Source organism: Bos grunniens, chromosome 5, assembly GCF_055505025.1.
Source record: "Bos grunniens cultivar Pamir isolate PY7600 chromosome 5, Bosgru_T2T1.0, whole genome shotgun sequence".
NCBI classification, from domain to species: domain Eukaryota; kingdom Metazoa; phylum Chordata; class Mammalia; order Artiodactyla; family Bovidae; genus Bos; species Bos grunniens.
Window position 1 is genome coordinate 43,537,431 of NC_141169.1, and position 22,512 is coordinate 43,559,942.

At 39.2% G+C, this 22,512-nt stretch overlaps 1 protein-coding gene across 3 annotated transcripts in view; it reads left to right on the plus strand.

Moving 5' to 3' along the window:
* PTPRR (protein tyrosine phosphatase receptor type R) overlaps window positions 1-22,512 on the plus strand; it is a 275,773-nt gene that overhangs the window by 168,295 nt on the left and 84,966 nt on the right. For all 3 annotated transcript variants that reach the window (XM_086399964.1, XM_086399965.1, XM_086399966.1), the window contains one exon: window positions 7,476-7,738. In XM_086399964.1, coding sequence (XP_086256090.1) covers window positions 7,476-7,738 — 263 coding nt within the window. The remainder of the gene's footprint in view (window positions 1-7,475; window positions 7,739-22,512) is intronic.

Consider the following 22,512-nt stretch of genomic DNA (forward strand, 5'->3'; position numbering starts at 1 on the left):
CTAATGTAGCCTGAACATCACAAGGAAAATTCATGTCAAAGGTGAACATATACAGCCACACTTTTCTAATATGTTATAGGTAATTCCTAGTGGTTCAGGAAATGGGACTAGATTCCGAGCTGGAATGCTTTGGTTACAGAACCATTTTCCAAAGTAGACATATCTCTCAAACTAATTTTCTGTTTTTTTCTGTATTAATAGAAACCATTCAGCTCAAAATACAACCCTCTCAATAATAACAAAAATAATATAACAACTATAATAACTAGTTTCTTCCAGGCAGTACTAAATGTACTGCCTGGTACTAAACAATATATTTTTAACACACTTCATTGACATACAAAAATCTGTACATGTTTAATGTAAACAATTTGACGAGTTTGGAGACAAGCATACACCCATGAAACCATCACCATAATCTATGTCATAAATATATCTATCAGCTCCAGTAGTTTCTCTTTTCCTCTTTATTATGATTTGTGCTGTGATAAGCACACTTAACGCAGTATCTGTCCTCTTAGCAAATTTTAAGTATACAGTACAATAATTTATTAATTATAGACTTTGTATATAAACACAATGTATTTTAGTTTCCTAATTTTACTGACAAGGAAACCAAGATCAGAGAAGATAAGTGACTTGACCAAGAACAAGCAGTATGTGGGTGTCTGAGAGCAGAGGTGGGAATTCAAATCCAAGTCTATCTGGATTAAAAGTCTGGGTTCTTTCCCGTGATTTTATATGTAAAGGGATCACACTGTAGTTTCTTCAAATCCTGTCACTCTGTCTTGTGAACATCTATTTCTGGCCACGAAGGAGTCTAGAAATCAATGACAATGTCTGTGTTAATTAGAGACATTCAACTCAGGCAGACGTAATAAATGTGTACTACCATACCTGCTGTCGACACAGCTCTATTTTACACCTAGTGCCTTGTACTGGACATCATTTTTACACATCTGTCTCTTCTGGAAGCCTGTGAATCCCCAGAAGCGAGGACTGTGTGCTATCTTTGCCCCCACAGTGTTGTTCCTGCAATGTAGTAACAAGCGATTCACATTTTATTCAACTAAAAGAAATGAATGAACTGTTTCAGAACTAACTGTAAACTACTGCAAAGGAGAAGTGCTATGACTGTTAGTTGGTGGCATCCTCTTGAGATCTGAACATATTTTAATCCAAACAGATGTTTTTTGTGTTAGTCACCTATGAGTTTTATTGAAATGTATTTGATGTCTGACATTGCATAAGTTTAAGCTGTACAACTGAATAAGATTTTTAAAATGAAAATTATAAGCTGCAAAATAACTTTATAGGATTATTTTAAGCTTCCTCTCATTTGTTTCTCTGGTTTCTCTGGTTCTCTTCCTCCTGTTATTTTTTTGCTCCTGCAATAGTTTTGATTTTTACAGATTCTTTCATTCAATATTCCATTCTCTTTCTTTTTTCAAATGATCAAATGAGTGTGTTGATAATCCCAAGATTTAAACAGAAAGTTCTTAAAGGGAAAGTTATATTGACTTGCCACTCCAACAGCAAGCTTTTAGGTAGAGTTTGGAAACAAAGTCCATTCATATAGAGAAACATACATATGGTATATTCCAGATCTCGATCTGCACAGAGAAAAATTTCTGACAACACTTTTTCAGAGGCTTTGGGAAAAAGATGGGGAAGAAGATCTGTGGGGATTTAAAAGACACTGTAGTGGAGAATGATTATAGGAATACGTCAGGAAGCCTGGATTCTAAACTTCATTTCTAACTTGCCATAAGTCACTCAACCACGGATTTAAATGTGAAGTGACTGACTATACCAGGTGATTTTTAAGGTCCTTTATACCAGTTTCTCGACAGCAGCACTGCTAACATGTTGGCCTGGATAATTCTATCAGGAATGGGGGTTGTCCTGTCCATTGCAGGGTACTTAGCATTCTCTCCAGCCTCTGCCCCCTGGAGGCCAGTGTCCCCCTGCACACACCCTAGTGCACGCTGTATGTGTGTGCATGCTAAGTTGCTTCAGTTGTGTCTGACTTTTTGCAACCCCCTTGACTGCAGCCCACCTGGCTCCTCTGCCCATGGGATTCTCCAGGCAAGAATATGGAGTGGGTTGCCATGCCCTCCTCCAGGGGATCTTTCTAACCAAGGATTGAACCCGTGTCTCATGTCTCCTGCATTGGCAGACAGGTTTTTTACCACTAGCATCATCTGGGAAGGCCAGTACCATGACCAAAAGACATTTCCAGATGTAGCCAAATCTCCCAGGAGGGCAAAATTCCTGCTGGGAAGTGTTGGGAAACACTTCTGTAGAGCTTAATTCCATGACAACTGCTCTATAGGCCAAGTACCAACCTCTCCAGTTCTTTTCACATTTTGTCAGACAGACCAGCTCTCTCTGTTGAATATTTAAACAGTTCTTAGGAGTATTGTATATTCTCCAGGTTCTGCTTCCCCTAATTAAAGATGTAGAAATCAGCTTTTACACATACTGCATAGATATAGATTTAAAAAGTGACCTCTAACCAGAGATGAAGTAAAGAGATGATTGTAAAATATGTGGCGAGGTTCACCACCAAGAACATAAGCTCATGAATGGTATAGAAGGACTTTGAACCAGAGCTTGATCCAGCAATCCCACTGCTGGGCATACACACTGAGGAAACCAGAAGGGAAAGAGACACGTGTACCCCAATGTTCATTGCAGCACTGTTTATAATAGCCAGGACATGGAAGCAACCTAGATGTCCATCAGCCGATGAATGGATAAGAAAGCTGTGGTACATATACACAATGGAGTATTACTCAGCCATTAAAAAGAATACATTTGAATCAGTTCTAATGAGGTGGATGAAACTGGAGCCTATTATACAGAGTGAAGTAAGCCAGAAAGACAAACACCAATACAGTATACTAACGCATATATATGGAATTTAGAAAGATGGTAACGATAACCCTGTATACGAGACAGCAAAAGAGACACTGATGTATAGAACAGGCTTATGGACTTTGTGGGAGAGGGAGAGGGTGGGAAGATTTGGGAGAATGGCATTGAAACATATGAAATGTCATGTATGAAACGAGATGCCAGTCCAGGTTCAATGCACGATGCTGGATGCTTGGGACTGGTGCACTGGGACGACCCAGAGGGATGGTATGGGGAGGGAGGAGGGAGGAGGGTTCAGGATGGATTTTCTTTTAAAAATTAAAGAAATAAATCAAAAGAAAAAAAAAAATGAACCAGAGCTAATTTTCCACTAACACCTGTCAGTGGAACTAGGGAGAAGGCTGACATTTTCTTGGCTTTCTCATTTCCATTTTTAAAATATTTATTTATTTATTTGCCTGTGCTAAGTCTTTGTTGCAGCACGTGGGATCTTTAGTTGTGGTATATGAGATTTAGTTCCCTGACCAGGGATTGAACCTGGGCCCCCAGCATTGGGAGCTCAGAGTCTTAGCCACTGGCCCACCAGGGAAGTCTCTCTCATTTCCATTTTTGAAATATGCTTCTCCAAAACTCTAATGTAAACAGACAAGTGAATGTTTTGATTTATGTATTATAAGTGAAGTGAAGTCACTCAGTCATATCCGACTCTTTGCGGATGGATGGAGGAGCCATGGGATTTTCCAGGCAAGAGTACTGGAGTAGGTTGCCATTTCCTTCTCCAATATGTATTATAGTTGACTGTGAAAAAGCTTAGAATATACAATATATGCATTATCCTTGATTAAATAGATTTTTGTAAATATATGTCTGTTTCTTTTCTCATTCAGGAAAATAACTTACTATTAAAAAATGAAAAGCTGTCTCAAATTCTAATTTCTTCATCTTCAGTAATTACGTATTTATCTTAATACATACATGTCATCTAATTGATATTGTTCTATTGTGGGTTTTGTTTGTGCAGAATGTTGACAAAGTGCTTTTTGAAGGTTATAGAAACTGAAAAGAAGCAGCAAGTCGAAAAACATCTCCCCATCCTTAGGCATTATCTTCAGTATTTTCTATCCTACAGAAAGTAGTTACATGCCACTTAATATTGAACATCATTTTTCCTTATGCAATAATATTTGTCACAGGAATATTTAGAACCCATTGTTTCAAAAATTCAAGATTTAGCTTTACCGTTCCATAGTCAACTTTTATACCACCAGTATAAAAGTTACCACGTTATACAAAAGTGAACAGACATAAAAGGCAAGAAGGACTCTCCTTAATTTCCTGGCAGTTTGATTTATAATATGCATTTCTAGTTATACCTCATCTGTGCATAGTCCTTTTCCTTAAAAGAACTTTATTTTTTAATATTTCTATTTATTTATTTATTTGGCTGTACAGGGTCTTCATTGCAGGATGCGGGATCTTTAGTTGCAGCTGGATGGCATCACTGACTCAATGGACGTGAGTCTCAGTGAACTCTGGGAGTTGGTGATGGACAGGGAGGCCTGGCATGCTGCGATTCATGGGGTCGCAAAGAGTCGGACACGACTGAGCGACTGATCTGATCTGATCTGTGAACACTTAGGTGCAGCATATGGGATCTAGTTCCCTGACTAAGGATCGAACCTAGGTCCCTGGCATTGTGGGTGTGGAGTCTTAGTGACTGGACCAACAGGGAAGTCCCAGAGAGAACGTTCAGTGTACAAAGATGTACTCCTAGATTTGGTGATGTTCAAACCCATTGCTAGAATCACATGGGCAGCAGATGTGATTTCAGAGTTGATCTTTAAGAACGATGGTGTGGCAAAGAGCATGCACATAAGGGGTGGGAAGTGATCAGTCCTTTGAAGCAGAGGGGCCTTGAGTTTGGCTCTCCCACAACTAACTGCTGACTTTGGAGCAGCCACATTAGTTAGCTAAACTTCATTTTCTTTCATGTATAATTAGGTCAGAAGGACCTCTATTTTATATATATAAATATATAAAACCTGTATATGTGTTATTGACACACTGATAATGTTGCATTTAAGAGTTGAATATTGTGAACATGTAAATTATCTCATTTAATATTCACCAAAGCTTTATGGGATACTATTATAATCCTCATTTTATTAGTGAGTGATGACCCTCAGGTTGGGAGGGGTCAAGAAATGAATGTGCCCACTACACACAGCTGCAAGATACAACAGAGAGAGAAACATCAGGAATAAAGACTTTAAGTAAATCTTCCAAATTAATGTTGTGACTTGGGAGTAAAATGTTTGAGTCCCAATTCTCAGGTTCTAATATCATAGAGGTCTGCTCTAGATGTGAATCTCTACCATAATTTTGTGCAGTGAGGCTGGGACGGTGGTGACCTTTTCTTCCTTTTGCCCCAAGCACACAGGTGGGTGGGACAGCTGAGGTTCCGGACTCCTTGGAGGAGCCTGTAGCCAGAGAAAGAAGGAGGTCTTTCTTTCCTAACCTCCTAACGTCCTAACTTCCATTCCCTCTGTATCCCTAACTAAAACTATATTCATCCATATTTTTTTCTTTGCCCTCTTTCAACTTATTTCTTGTTATTACAATCTGAGATGTTGGAACTAAATAAATTTATTTTTCACTCTACATTTAAATAATTCCAGGGCTCCCTTTCATATTACAGTTTCTATTTCTTCAGTTCTTCATTTGGAGTCATATCTCTCATGACTCTGAGTAATGTTTTTTCAGGAAGGGTAGACAGGTAATATATCTTATGAAACCTTGTGTCTTTGAGAAATTGCTCCTGCTGGCTTTATTCACATGAATATCAGTTTATCTAGGTATGGGATTCATATGTCCTCTGTAATATGCATTTTTTCTCAAAGTCATAAAAATTGCTCCATTTTCTTCTCACATTCACTCTTCTTTCAATCGACATACTTTAAAAAAAAAACTAAGAATTTTTTTCATTCCATATCCCTAAATTCCATAGAAACAGGATACAGACTATTTTGTCTATTTTGTACTTCACACAAGGCACTGAAAAATAGTTTTGGATGACTTGCTTCTCTCTCTTATTCTGGTTTATTATTTACCATAACTCTTCTCTGAAGTCCATATCCCATCTTTTCTCTTGTTTTCATCTTCATTTGTTTCTCCTTTGCTATAGATTCCATGCAGACTCTCAGTTTTGTCATATCTAACTGATTGTATTTTCTGCATTCTCAGTTCTGTTCTTTATTGCTTAAAAGAAGATTTACACCCTGCTGCTGAGTTTTCAGTTCTTTGAATTCTTTTCTTCTTAATTTCAGTCTAATACTTTCTCATCTTAGATTGTTGTGTTTTTGTTTCATCCTGATTCTTTTTTTTATAACTGAAGTAGAAGAGTTATCATCAAGAAAGGAGAAAAAACTATGAAGCCATTATACTGTACATCTTAAACTTTAAACGTATACAATGTTATATGTCAATTATATCTCAGTAAAACTGAAAAAAGACTATATTAAAATATATAAAATATAAAATTAATATTTTTAAAAGAAAAGAAAAAAAAGGGGAAAGGGGCTTATAAAAAGGAAAGCCTGAGGACAGGAAGGACAAACCTTGATCTCTTCACAATTTGGTCCACTGGCGTGTCCCAGCAAAGTCAGTCCTATTCTTTTAAAAGTTTTAAAACTTTCTGAATTGAGTTAGCCATTCCAGAAAGAACTCTGAGAATGAAGAAACGTGACACTTTGGCTTTTTTTCAACACACATTAAAAATTTTAAGGAGCAAGAAGTAAATAAGAAAATTCTGATTGTCCAAATTATTCTTTAACATGGGCCCTAAATTTTAATTTTTTCAAGTATTTACTAGATACTCAAATTAATGTGACTAATGCATTTCTTACATTAAGAACTTGTGGCTTATTGCATTGCTATGCTTTAATTAATACTTTATGAGACTTTCTTCTTACACATTGTAGTGGTTGCAGATCTCTATTTCTATAGAAGTCATAAGTCTCTATATCATGGCTATTCTTTCTATAAGTTTTCCATGTCAGTCGTTTTAAATTAGAGTTTACATGTGATCAAACTGACATCTGATACTTTTATAAAATTAGCCATATTTGTTTTTGAGTTCTATTCGAAAAGCAGACTCATGTACATATATGTTTAATATGTTTGTACTCCTTGTGAGGGCATGTTTGCTCAGTCACTTCAGTCGTGTCTAACACTTTGCAACCTTGTGGACTGTAGTCCACCAGGTTCCACTGTCCATAGGATTCTCCAGGGAAGAATACTGGCACGGGCTGCCATTTCTTCCTCCAGGGGATCTTTCTGACCCAGGGATTGAACTCAAGTCTTCTGCATTGCAGGTGGATTTTTAAACACTTGAGCCACCAGAGAAGCCCTTTGCACTCCATAACTGGAAACAAACCGTATCTATTTGAAGAAAATCCTCAATAGTATAAAACTGAGAAATTTTCCTAGGAAGCTTTGCTCACTTACTTTGGTTTGTCTTCTAAGTTGGGATAGAGATCATATTCTGTTGTTGAACATGAAAAACTGACGGAAATTTTTTGTGTCTCCTTCCATAGATTCTTTACAGATTAAAAGAAAAATTTCAGCTTTCCCTGAGACAAGATAAAGAGAAAAATCAGGAGATCCACCTATCACCCATTGTGTTACAGCCTGCACATTCTGAGGACAAGACAGCCAACAGCATGGTCCAGCCTGAACAGGCTCCAAAGGTACTGAGTGTGGTTGTGGACCCTCAAGGCCGATACACTCCTGAGATCAAAGCTACCACCTCTGTCTGCCCTTCTCCTTTCAAAATGAAGCCCATAGGACTTCAGGAGAGGTAAGAACTTTTTCTAGATTCCCCTGACAGGTTGCTTTTTCTTTTTAAAGAGTATTCCTAACTGAGAAGGATAGAACTAGACACGATTGGCATACTGGGTAGAATCGTTCATCACCAAATGAACACTAGGAGGAAGTGGTTTTTGTTGTCCCCTAAAAGAGTCTAGCTGTGTTATCAATAATCTTTCAGTCCCATCTGATTTTGATAAGACTTGGGTCTGGTGTAGACCCAAGTCGAGTCTTCTTCAACTACAGGAGAGCTTCTATAATCATTTATTGAGTGCTTTTTTTTTTTTTCCTTGTTTTTTTTTTTTAATTTTATTTTATTTTTAAACTTTACAAATTGTATTAGTTTTGCCAAATAACAGTATCACGTTTAATTGTCATCAAAACTCTAGTAGATAGAAGGTATGGGAATAAGAATATTTATTAGACATAGTAGAGTATTTCCCACCAAAGACCACATTCTTGTAAGAAGGTAGAAAGAGTCTATACCACAAGTTAATTTTTATAAAGTTTTGCCTCTGCTTCCCTTGAGCCAAACAAACAGTAAATATCCCAAGCTTCATGACGTTATTTTTGATGTTTACCTGCCTTTGTGATATACTTGTACTGGTATGTTCCCATTTAAAGCAAATTTAAATAGGAAAACTAAAATATGCAAAATATTTAAATAAGGGGCTAATTCTTTGCTTCCTCAAAATTTTAAGTAAAGCTTTCCTGTGGTATGTCTTAAAATAAGAAGCTTTGTGCTTACATTTGAAATATGATTGATATTATATCCAACACTGCACATCAGGGTAGTGGGGAACTGAGAGTGTCTTAAGGTTCTTTCTCCCAGGTTCGTCCTCTGCTTGTTTCCCTGGGTCTCCATTTTCTATCACTGTCCTTGTTGTTGCCTTAGGTTTTTAGATCATGTATGTAAATTTTGCTTGTATTTTTTTATCACATGTGCACACATACACCCCACATTTCAGAAAATATATTTTGGGGCTTTAAGAATTGCAAAAGACCAAGTGGGTAATTCAAATTTCTTTGAAAATATTATCAAAGAACAATAAATGAAGTGAAAAGAAAGGAGTTTGTTGCAGTTATCTCCAACGTCCTATAAGAGTACTTTGACTCCATCATGGAAGGGAAATGGAGAACAATCAAGTCATTCTTCCTACCTCCTCCCCCAGAAGCCTTGGTTTCCTTATGAATCTACTTGGGTCTACATGGACCATTCTCTTACTTAGATGCCACCAAATTGCTGTCTGGGCTGCAATCTTAAAGGGCAGACAAGATGAACTTTCTCCCTAAGGCCAACCGGAAGAATGACTTCCAGACCCAGCTCAGCCATTTCTGGATTGAGTGATTTCTGTCTATCTGGGTCTTGCTTTCTTCTTCTGCAATATGAAGGAGCTAAACTTGACTTCTTCATTTCCTTCAGGCTCTTTTATGCTTGTTGCCTAAATTAGTTTCAGGCCTTTATGTTTGCTTCAAAGAGAAACCTTGAAGAAGGTGTCTGAGCAGCAGTGGTGTAGAAAGGACAGGGTGGCAGAAAAGATCTGGTCAGATGAAAGTGATAAGGGTGTCACAAAGATGATTTAAAGTTGATAATAAAACTGACTGAAAATCAGACTAATTTTTATTAGCATCATGCACCACCAGTTCTGAGCAAGGTCAGCAGTTTAGTCCTCTGGGGAGAATCTATTTCCAGTATCCTGCCCTTTGTTGGCTACTTCTGGGCATGTTTGAATTTCAAGGGGCAGAAGGTTAAGTATCCATTAATTCATTGAAATGAAGTGAATGTTTAAGAAAGGATTGCATAGTGATGGTGTCTTGCTCCTCTTTGTGGTCTACCTGGGGGACTCTGGAGAGTAAGTGTGTGATCCGTATTAAGTGGATTCCCTGCCTCCTGGTCTACAGACTTCCCTGCATCCCCACTCATTGCCTTCCACTTCCTGCCTTGAGCAGGAAAAAACTCTTCTCTCCACAAGGGCTCCAGCTCCTCCCTCCCCACCCTGATAACTTACTCTATCAAATTTCTTCGTCTATATTCAATGGCAACCTTTTTGCTGATGCAATGCCCTCAGCATGAAAATGGTTTTCTTTTGTATCAAAGAAACTCCCTTCATCCAGTCCCTCCTCTGATTTTTGTCTTTTCTTCCTTTCTCAGATGTGTCTTAAATAAGCAGTTTATTTGGTGCCTCTATGATCTTCTTTAAGTCTCCATCCTCACTGTTTCTCTCACATCTTCTTGCCAAGTATGTCAGTGGTCTAACCACCGAAGTCAGAGCACATGTTTTGTTTCTTTTTACATCCAACATTAACACCCACTTCCTGTTTGAAACTCTCTCTTCCTTTGGCTTCCAAGACATTAGTTTGCCAGTTCTTGAGTGGCTTCTTTTAGGCACTGATAAACTTTCTCCCCATAACTTCAGAGTTTCATCAGAGAGGTAGATTGAGCTGAAGATACTTCTTTAGGAATCAACCATGTAAAAGGTAGTAAGAGAAAAAGAGGAAGATGGTCTTGGATTACCTGTGTGTGGTTGAACTACCCAGAAAAGAGACAAGTGGTCCTGGGGTGAGGAGTGGAGGTAAGGAATAGGCAAGGGATATGGAGAAGGCAATTCAAGCATCGCTTTCTCTTGAAAGTCATTACCTCCTTCTGCTTCTTCCTCTCACTCACCTTCCAACCCAGATTCAGTTCCTTCTCCCCCATGCCCCTCTATCCTAGTCCCATAATCTTGTATGCATACAGTATTTATAAACTTCTTAGGTAAAATTTTTAATAATCTGTCTTACCCCATAAACTCTAAGCTTCTTTAGGGCACATATATGCTTTATTTGTCTCTTCCATATAAAACATAATTCCTAAAAAGCAAGAGCTCCTGTAAATAAATGCTGTAATGAATGTGTGAATGTTATATTGAATAAGCCTCAGGTTAACAGCCAGTTCTTGTAGGGAAACACCTTATTTATTCCATCATCCCTATTCTCATCCTGTGTTTCTACCATAATTCCCTTGCCAAGATGTCATAGTAATGAGGGTTTTAAGAGTGGTAAAAGATGAGAGATATACAGTGTTCCATATAGAAGAAACTTTTCTGAGAATTTTAAGCCTTAAAATATAATTTATGTTTATATGTTCTAATGGTGCCTTTAAAACAGCCTTGTGTTTTATAGCCTTCCATCTCCTGATCCCAGAGTGAAATAATAATCCTCTGTTTATTGCATGAAAGTCTGGCTTCATTAAAATCACCGTGAGATCATAAAAGCTGCATTATGAGTCATTTGTCCCCAAAAATCTTTTGGGTCATACCATATAAATCTCTCATCCCTTAGGGGGAGAATCTATCCCTCTGACATAATTGATAATAGAATATAATTTTAAATTAAAAATAAATAAAGGAAAATATAGAGACTAACTGAATATGCTTGACTGAGTACAAAGGGTATACCCTGAAAATTATGCAGATTAAAGAATTATAAGGGGACAGAGCAGTCCCCTTGTTTTCCTCTATTTCCAACTAGTCACCAGGTCATATGGATCCTTACTACTTGGATTTCCTCATTTTCAATTCCTCTCTTTGTAGCCATCACCCTGGAACTAGCTCTCATTACTTTATATTTACATTATTATGTCCTATGATTATAAAAATGGCATTAGGACTAATGGGATTATATATTTCACGTATATGACTTTATTTCATCATTTCTGTCTGATCTAATACTCTTCCCTCCCTCAGTTCATACTATACACTCTTCAGATTTATCTTGCTATAACAATACTTACATTATGTTACATTGCTGTGAATGAATCCTCAATAGCTCCCCTTTGCCTGCAGGATAAGGCACAGACCACCTTGATGAGCCTTAGAGGTCCTGTACCATCTGGCTCTGAATGTTCTATTCACCACAATGCCCCCAAGTAAACCCTGCAGTCTGTTCTCAGTGGGCCGTGTCCCTGTCTATGTGTGCGGCTTTGTTCACCTGGTTCCTCCTCATCCTCTTTACCGCTATCTCTAGTCTCCAGGTCCCAACATGAAACTTACCTTCTACCTTTGGCCATGACCCCTACTGAAGCCCACAGTGTTTTTTAACACCTCTGCATTCTCACATGTACCACACTTCTAGCAGCGATTTTAATTAAAAAATCATTCAGAAAAGGACTGAAATGGGTTTTTGATAGATTGTACTGTCCCCTCACCAGCTTGTGAGAGTCTTAACGACAGGTACAGGCTCAAGATATTTCTGTGTGTTTCATATTCCCGTGTGTTCCGTGGTTCCTGTAAGCACAATATATTGTAAACACTTGAAAACTATTATGGAGTTAATTAAGTAATGCTCCTTTACATATGAGGATCTCAAATATTTATTTTAAAAATTCCATAAAAACAGATAGTCTAATGATAAACTATGAGCTGGGTCTCTGTGCTAATACTACTTGATATTTACTAAAAAAGTGACTCAAAAGGTTAAGTCCTTTTGGTACAGTTTTCCCAATCTACAAAATAGGTATGATAGTATCTGTTCGACCTTTTTTCAAAGGATACCATAAAATTAACAATCAATATAGGGACCTTCCCTGGTGGTCCAGCAGTTACACTGCTTCCACTGCAGGGGGCGTGGGTTCAATACCTGACTGGGGAACCAAGATCCCATGTGCAATGTACTGCAGACAATTTATTTTTTTAATTTTTAAAAATTTTTTGAATAAAATTTAAAAAACCCAATCAATACAAAATGATATTCTTCTTTTAAGAAGGAAAATTAAATCTAGTACTGTTTTCATTTTTCATTCTCCGATCTCATTCCATAAGCCTGTATTAAGTGAGTTTTATTTTTGAACTTAAGAATGTTGAAACTTCTTTTAAATTGATTTGATACAGTTGAACCTGCTATCCGACATCATAAATATTTTTAACTGTTGCTTGACTTACAGGTTTTCTCATCCTGTTTATAAATTTGGATATTTAATACTATTTAATAATTATTAATATCAAATTAAATCAATTTTCATCTAACAAAGAAATTCATTTCCCACTTGAGTCCATGAATCTGAGAGCTACATTCAGGTGCTTGCTCCACACCTTCTACATGTATAACTTGCTTGTTCACCAGTGATGAGAATAGCACATGCTGTGCAAAGGTCTTGTGACAGTTAAGCCAGACAACCAATGTCACAGGCTGGCTCAGCAGGAGGCCACAGTTAGCTCCTATTCCTTCTTCCTTTGTCCCACTCCTGTCCTCCTCAAATTCTTCTCTTGTCCCTCTCAAGGAAACTGTATTTTATAGCTGGTTTTTGCCAGCTTCCAAATGCCCAGTAAACAAGAGATCACACTCAGACCTTAGAATGGTACACTTTCTTCTGTATGAAGACAGAGAACTTGTAAATAGAAGTTTCTGAAGATTTCCCCTTTAGGCTATTGTGTGACTAATGGAGCCAATTTTATAGGAAGGAAATCAACAGGTAGATTCACATTATTTCCTCATTTTTCTCATCTGATTTTCTATTAGAAATAAAAAGCGAGCAAAGGCAATTAGAAAACTGTCCAGAAAGGAAGGATGGACTCATTATAACAAGGCACTCTCACTCCTGACTTAAATTTGCCTCAGAAATGAGTGAATAGGCGTATGGCATTAATGAAGATTTTCTTCCTATCATAATCAAAGTCTCCCCAGACCTCCCAGGGTCACTGATACCCAATGACATTCATTCTCTAACTTTTCTTACACTGTACCACAGCATAGTTTGTTCTGGTGTCCATAAATACTGTGCAAATGATGAAAAAGCACCCAGGTATGTGAGTTTAAAGGTTTTGTTAGGGGTTGCAACCTGGCTGAGCCTGGGAGATTTCTTTCAGAGCTGGAAAGATGTCTGCAGTGGAGGAAGCAATGGAAATGCAGGCATCAACAAGAGAATGCTGAGTATTCTACACCTAAACTCAAAGCCTTTGTTTACTGTCATTTCCTTGGGGCAAGGGAAATGTCTTGACTTCCATTCCCCTGCCCTCCCTTACAAAGAGACATTTCAGTGCTCAAAAATTTTAACTTAGGAGCGCTGTGCAGTGTTTAGTTGCTCAGCCGACTCTTTGTGACCAGTCCATAAGGACTGTAACCTGCCAGTTTCCTCTGTCCATGGGGATTCTCCAGGCCAAGAATACTGGAGTGGATTGACATGCCCTCCTTCAGGGCGTCTTCCCAACCCAGGGATTGAACCCAGGTCTCCAGCATTGCAGGCAGATTCTTTGCCACAAGGGAAGCCCAAGAATACTAGAGTGGGTAGCCTATCCCTTTCTCCAGCAGATCTTCCCGACCCAGGAGTCAAACCTGGGTCTTCTGCATTGCCAGAGGATTTTTTTTTACCAGCTGAGCTACCAGGGAAGCCCTTAACTTAGGAGATACATACTTAATTGTTCCTCAACTGATCTCCCTTTGGAGATATAAAGTAAAGGAAAAAGTGTAGAATGTGTACAACTGAGCATCAGGGTACAAAGCATAAAAAATACTCTAGAAATTAATATCTGTATTCACCAAATGGACCCATGGGTGAAAGAGGGATTGAACTCCCTCATTTTCTGTTTAGTGAAACTGAGACCCAGAATCTCCTTTCTTAGTTGTTTCTTAGGTGTTAGATGAGGTTCCTTCCCAGGTAGCGCTAGTGGTAAAGAACCCGCTTACCCAGTGCAGGAGACATAAAGGACGCGAGTTCAATCCCTTGGTTGGGAAGATCCCCTGGAGGAGGGCACGGCAACTCACTCCAGTATTCTGGCCTGGAGAATCTCCATGGATGGAGGATCCTAGAAGGCTTTATGGTCCATAGGGTCGTAAAGAGTCAGACATGATTGAAGTGACTTAGCTATGCCCTAAAAGCAGCCTGAGACAAGGATTCTTGTCCCAAGTGATTTAGAGAAAGCTTCTGGGAGAAGCCTAAAGATAAGTAGGGGAAGCAAAGAGATGATTTCCATTGACGTCTGGCCTCAGCCTGATCACACAGGGAAAGCTGGAATGTGAGACGTTCCACCTTGAGGGCATCTGTACCCCCATGTCAGTCAGCCATTGACTTCAGGCCACCTGAGGATGGTGGAGGCGTTACTCCCCAGGTACTGCGGGACTAGGCCACTCCCACAGCCGGGGGCGATTCTCCAGAGAAGTGGCAGCTGCGTGCCATCCTCGGTCAATACTCCCAGCAGCGGGGGAGGAGAAGGTGCAGGCACCGGTCTAGTAAAGGTGATCTGGGTGGGGAACCAAAAGCATTACTCCACTCACCAAAGGTGATGACACCAGTTATAACAGAGCCAAGTTTATATTCCAGATTTCCTTGATCTTTCCAGGCTGTTGTGCACATACCATAAAGCCTCCTTCAAATAAACACTATTTGTTCTAGTGGAATTTAGAACCCGGCACCATGGAACACTATCAACCACGGTTCATTGGCCCAGCCTGACAATATGAGGATAATAATATAACAAACAACCCTTTAGAGATCAATCCTACTGAACTCCAAGTAACGTCAATGAAATTAACTCAGTGAGATGTAGTGACCCTTTATATGCACTTTCTCATTTAATCCTCACAAGGGACTTATTATCCCCTCCTTACAATCAGGAAACAGAATTTACATTATTGCCAAAATAGCAGAATAGTAAATTTCTAGGGATGAGAAAATGACAAACAGAATTCGAACCCATGCAGTCTGGCTCCAGAGAACGTTCTTCCAACTGGTACTATATTGTGGGGGCGGGGGGAAGAAATTTGGGGGGTGTGGCACATTCCTGTCTTTTATGGAAAATATGTGAAAAACATATTATAAATCAGTATGTTTATGGAGTGTCATGCTGTTATTCCTCTTAACAAATTTCATGCTTGGCTTTTGGAATGCTTTTTGGTTTCTAAATCAAGTAGAATTCAGCTTTATTGTGTATGCATGTATATATATATATATATTTATTGGCTGTGCCTTGGCAGTTTAAACATGGGACCTAATCACTGGACCACCAGGGAATTCCTCTAGATATCGGTTTTATGAAATTAAGTTTCAAAATGTTCAAGGCAGATAACGATCTCATGGCCCATCTAGAAACTCACTGTCAGCCGAAGGTTTTTCTCGCATCTGGTTGCTCCCACTCCAGAAGCCTGGTGGTAATCCAACATGAAGGACCAAGATGGTGGCAAACACAAATATAGTAAAGAAGGCAGTCTGAAAGGGAGACATGAGGCAGCAGCTCAGAAAATTCAAGTCAAAACTGCTCTCAAGGGTTGTGGCAGGGAGGTCTCTATTGTTCAAACAGCCTGAATAATAACTAAGTCCATGTCACCAGCCACTGTGCCTGCATGGGAAGAGAAGTTGAATAACGAAAGGTAGCATACTGACCACTCATCTACCACATGCTGCCTACCACCAGGCTAATGTATTGATTTCATCTCCTCCACTCTTCACAGCATCCCATGAGGCAGGTACTATTTTTATTCCTTCTTGCAGGCAAGCTAACAGAGAGAGATTGAATATCATGCACAATGTCACAAAGAAATAAAGATGGAGTGGAAGGGTTAAATCTGAACAGTCTGGCTCCAAAATCTGCACATATCCACTCTGTTCTACATCCTCCTAGATAATGCAGATGATAACACTTTAAACTTCTCTTATTTTATAATCATATCCTTACAAAATGTTTTTATGAGGATGTCCATGTTTGGGGAGGCTTTGGAAACATGCTGCAGCCCTTCATTAATGAGGAACATCAAGCAGGTTTTTTCTTTATTTGTAGGATAGGCACAATCACATTTTTCTAAAGGGGAATGAGATTCTGAAGGGTTAGAACAAAGCTTTATATGGTTCTTTATTATTTTTTTAAAAAAACACTGGAATTGAAAGGATGGAGGCGAAAGTTTTTAAATCTGCCTTAAATTTTTTATGGTAAATGAGGCAAGTTAATAGTGGTAAATGAAAGAAATGACAGTGGCTACAACCCAGGAAGAGTAGAACAGAAATCAAAATATATTTTTAAGGAATTAAATGTAGCAGTGTTCTGCCTAAAAAGGTTAAAATTGGCCATCACTTATTGCAAGCACAGACCTAGCTTCTCTCCAAGCAGACTGAAATGTTTGAGCCTGTGTGAATAAGTCCCGAGAGTGCAGACGTGGAAGTAGCTCTACTGACAATCACTATAATAGCTCCTTTCCCCTCTCCACCTTCCTTTCTTCCCCACTCATGGCCCTTGGCAGAGTAACAGAGTAAGTCCCATTGGGTCCTCTTACTGCCCTTTCTTCCACCAGACCACCCTTCCCACAGGTTGCCTCATCCTGAGATTCAAGTAAAAAGAGCTTCTCAGAACATCATCCCACCCCATTCTTCAACATCTATGAACTTGAAACCTGATCCTGACACTGGCTTCCAGCTTTACGAGGTGATCTCTGTGTCCACTCACACTATGGGATACAAATTTCAGCAGGCTTCTGGGAAGTCTTAAGGCCATTCTGTAGCGTCTGACCTATTTTTTAAAGAGAATTATGCACTTCCCCCAAACAGCATGATGATAGCATTTCAACAGAGTTCTTGTCCTGACCTTCAAGGAGAGGTTGTGTGGTATAATTGTTTGAGGTTCATATTGACCAATTCCTCTTTCCATGATTAAACTAGAATTTCACTGTGGAGAGTTCTAAATGCACTGCTTTTTAAAAAAATTTATTTTATATTGGAGTATAGTTGATTAACAATGTTGGCTAGTTTCAGGTGTACAGCAAAGTGATTCAGTTATACATATACATGTATCTATTCTTTTTAACCCTCTTTAGGGCTTCCTTTATGATTCATTTGGCAAAGAATCTGCCTGCAATGCAGGAGACATGGGTCCCATCTTTGAGTCAGGAAGATCCCCTGGAGAAGGAAATGGCAACCCATTCCATTATTCTTTCCTGGAGTATTCCATGGACAGAGTAGCCTGGCAGGCTGCAGTCCATGGGGTCACAAGAGTCAGACATGACTGAGTGACTAAACCACCAGCACTACCTTTCAAATTGCTTTCCGTTTAGGTGATTACAGAATATTGGGCAGAGATCCATGTCCTATACAGTAGGTCTTTGCTGCTTCTCTATTTATGTATAGAGAACTCTCAATCTATCCCTTTCCCCTACCTTTCTCCCTTGGTAACTGTAAGTTTGTTCTCTAAGCCTGTGAGTCTGCTTCTGATTTGCCTGATGAGACAAATAAGCTCATTTGTCTTATTTTTTTTAGATTCCCCATACAAGAGATAACATGATATTTGTCTTTCTTTAAAGTCAGATTTCTAGTCTTTGCTAGCAGACCATGTTACAGATCTTGGTGTACAGGTTGACAGAATTAGGTAAAATAGCCCTTTTTGGAGAAGTGTTTTAATCAGGGCAGGCACAGACAATTCCCAGAGTATTTGGCTTCCTATTTTGAGAGAGTCCAGCTCTGAATCTCGGTTACTGTGTCAGGAGATTTTAGCTTATAGGCAAAGTCGTTAGCTTTTGGAGTTATTTGAAATGTGTCATAAAGCTACAGTTCGGGGTCCTACTCTCTGCATTTAAAGGACTGTATGAATATTTGTTTTCCTGTAAGGTGATGTTCTACTCTGTTCTCATCAGATTTTCCAGCTCTTGATACATGACCTCTTTTAGAAACACACTGAAAAATCACAGATCACTCACAGGAGATGACTTTAGCAAAATTATTTTTCAACCGATGGATTGGTTTGGTTTTTCACCTGTAAGTATATTACAGACATAAAAGTGTCATTTCCATTTAGCAATTCATCATGATTTGTTGTTCAATCGCTCAGTCATATCCAGCTCTTTGCCACCCCATGGACTGTAGCACACCAGGCTTCCCTGTCCTGTACCATCTCCCAAAATTTGGTCAAACTAATGTCCATTGAGTTACTGATGCCATCCAACCACGTCATCCTCTGTCATCCCCTTCTCCTCCTGCCTTCAATCTTTCCCAGCATCAGGGTCTTTTCCAATGAGTTGGCTCTTTGCGTCAGGTGGCCAAGGTATTGAGGCTTCAGCTTCAGCATCAGTCCTTTCAATGAACATTCAGGGTTGATTTATTTAGGATTGATTGGTTTGATCTCCTTGTAATCCAAGGGACTCTCAAGAGTCTTCTCCAACGTCGTAGTTCAAAAGCATCAGTTCTTAGCTCTCACATCCATACATGATTACTGGATTATCTGGGTATAATTTAAACAGGGTAGCAAGGCTCTGTTTTCTGATAGGTTCTGAAGTCCGCCCAGTCCATCTGATTGTATTGATAGTACTATGGGGAAATAGTGCCCTCCAGTGGATAACTGCATGTTGAAGCAATTATTAGTCTCATCTAGTCTCTAAGAATTGGGCAGGACTGAGCGACTTCACTTTCACTTTTCACTTTCATACATTGGAGAAGGAAATGGCAACCCACTCCAGTGTTCTTGCCTGGAGAATCCCAGGGACAGAGGAGCCCGGTGGGCTGCCGTCTATGGGGTCGCACAGAGTCGGACACGACTGAAGCAACTTAGCAGCAGCAGCGGCAGGGAAAGGAAGCTGGCTCTTGTTTTTGTTAAAAAAAAAAAAAATCCATAATGACTTCAATGTCCTCTCTGTCAGATGAAGCCTAATCTTTTTTGGCAGATACTTTAGAAAAAGGTCTCTGTAACTTGAGAGCAAATTGGTGTGAACATTCTCAAATATGATATGCTTTCTAAAAATGCTTAGCTTCTAATCATTTTCATTTCTCATTAAATCCACAAGTAATTTTAAAGACAGTGTGTCAGATGGAATTATTATTGCCTACTATGTCTTATAATATATGAATTCTTATATTTAGGAGCCATTTCCCTCCCCTAAATCAGAGGTTTGAATATAAGCCTCAGTATTTCTTCCCTTTTCCAGCCTTTTCACCCTGCCTGCCTCACTCCTCATTCCCCCCCACCCCCTTTTTCCTCTGGATTCTGATTTCCCTACTTGGTGGTGTCGATAGCACAATGCCTGATACATACTACACGTTCCTTAAATATTTGTTAAGTCTCAATATGGAAAGGGCTTTCCTGGTGGCTCAGATGGTAAAGAACCCACCTGCCCAATACAGGAGACGCAAGAGACTCAGGTTCAGTCCTTGGGTTGGGAAGATCTCCTGGAGAAGGGACTGACTACCTACTCCAGTATACTTGCCTGGAAAATTCCACGGACAGAGGAGTCTGGCGGACTACAGTCCACAGGGTCGCAAAGAGTCGGACACAACAGAGCATGCATGCACAATGTGGAAAAAGAAATAAGTTCTTAAAATTAGGTTTATTCTATGGAAAGAAATACTTCAAAAAAAAAATAATAACAGATGATCCCCATCATTGCTCCATTGCTTCCAGACAGAAGTCCTCTGTGATTTCTGGCCTCATGAACCACCACGAGGGGCTGAGAGACTCCCCTTGTCTGTCCTGGATCTCACACTGCATCACAGGGCATGAACAGACACTTATAAAAACCCTCATTCTCCTGCTCTGAGTATGGTTTCCTGACTCATTAGTTTCACTCTTGTTACATTTTATTTGCTGTTGAATTTTGGTCCCTGAGTTAGCATCTTGTTACTAAATATTCAAAATAATATTCTTCTCCTGATAGAATCTTTAGTCTACCCACAGATTCTAAAAGACAAATTGGAATTTTAAACCCACTTGAAGCAATAATGTGAGTAGAAATGATTAAGTGCTAAAGGACCTATAAGAGTGAATACATTAAAAGTACAGCAAAGACCTGCTATATAGCCTGAAGGAATAGACCTCAAACCTGTATCTTTGGCCACGTTAGTCTCTGACAGACACTCAACACTGCATCCTTTTTCCAGTCTGTCTTTTTTTCAATCATTCTCTTTCTCATTCCTCAGGGCACCTTTTATAGATCTGTACTGTCCTCCTTCTCCACTCCAGTACTCTTGCCTGGAAAAATCCCATGGGCAGAGGAGCCTGGTAGGCTGCAGTCCATGGGGTTGCAAAGAGTGGGACACAACTGAGCGACTTCATTTTCACTTTTCACTTTCATGCATTGGAGAAGGAAATGGAAACCCACTCCAGTGTTCTTGCCCAGAGAACCCCAGGGACGGGGGAGTCTGGTGGGCTGCCGTCTATGGGGTCGCACAGAGTCGGACACGACTGAAGCGACTTAGCAGCAGCAGCAGCAGCAACTGTCCTCCTTAAATTCCCTTCCTTCTTCCCCCACTCTATCCACAGAAAAAAATAAAGACCTCTGGGAACAAAATATCTTTAAACATACCACACACACACACAGACAGACCCATATCGAATCTCCTAAGAGCTCATTCATCTGTTTCCTTACTTCCTAGTTTCACAGGTAGTAGGGGTTCTTTAAATATTGGTTACGTGATCCAATGTTAGCATTATTCATGTTTCAGCTGTGAAATGTCCCTTTAGTTCTAGAAAGCCCCAGCACTCGCCATTTCATTCTTGGTGCTTACTTTCTCCAACCACTTATGGTGACCAATGAGCTTTTTCAATTTTTTTTTTTTTTAGGCCTATCTGCTCCTGTTTAATGAAGAGTCTTATAAAATTAAAAAGATTCTATCCCAAACTTGTTATTGTAGCATAAATATGCATCAAAACACTTGAACAAGAAACATTATGCAGTTGAATGAGTCTACATTTGTGAAGTAACGGGTTACAAATCTGAGGGCTCAGATCACAAGATTGAAAGTTTTTCCAGGAGAGGCAAGATTTCTTCATCTTTGAATATTCTGTACAGCTTGGATGGGTGACTATCCTTATCCTTGTCTTTACTTTCTTATTGCACATTTTAAAATGCCAACCTTCTTTTTTAAAAGTAATCATAGGCATTTTGCAGAAGGAGGTGACCCTTATGATCTCAACCATGGTGATAATGGCTTGATTTGCCATCACTGTTTTGTAGAAGACAGTTTATTTCTTGAACCAGCCTTTAAAGTGTATTATCTTTTAAAATGTTTTATTGCCCACTCCATCCTCATAATTCATGGAGGGTTAAATATATCATGGGCAGAAACTAATAGGAAAAAGCTCTTATTTTAGCCAAAATTTGTACAAGAGAAGGACTTAGGTAACTGGAGCAGTTTAGAATAAAGTAAATTTCCTTCCAGTTGAATGGGTGAGAATTCAAGAATGCAAGTGATAAAGCCTTATGCATATGTAAGGTATGGGGGCAGATTTTATGTATTTTGTGATTTGGGCAGATTGAGTCCAAGAGCTTGGTTGGTACGTATTCTGGAAGAATGCACACAGAGATATTATTAGAGCGATTGGTTCCTCCATCAAATGTGAAATCCTTGACAGCCATGCTCTCAGCAAATGTGTGAGTAATGCCCCCAAATTTTCTAATTTCTGTTTTAAAAACCCTTCCATATATGACCTGTAGGGGGAGCACTGAAACAACAATATACTTACAGAGTGAAAATGTACTCCTCGGTGTATAATAGAAATTCCCAAGCAGTATTCTGCAGCTATACAGATCAAGGTGGGGAGGGTGTCTCATGAAATCTTGACTATGGTGTCAATAAGAGTCATTCCGAAATACGTTTGTTATGGGTTATCCTGCCCTGAGGTGGGAGCATATGCCCAAAGTCAATTGGCATTAGAACGTTAAAACCCTAAAAATATTAATAATAAGTAAAGTAATAAAACATGGCTTACACATGATTATATGACCCCACACATTATCATCCTTCAAAATACTACACTGTGTCGTTTAGTGAACGAAGCTGTAGGCTCCTTGGGATAAGGATGATGTCTTACATCATTAATACTT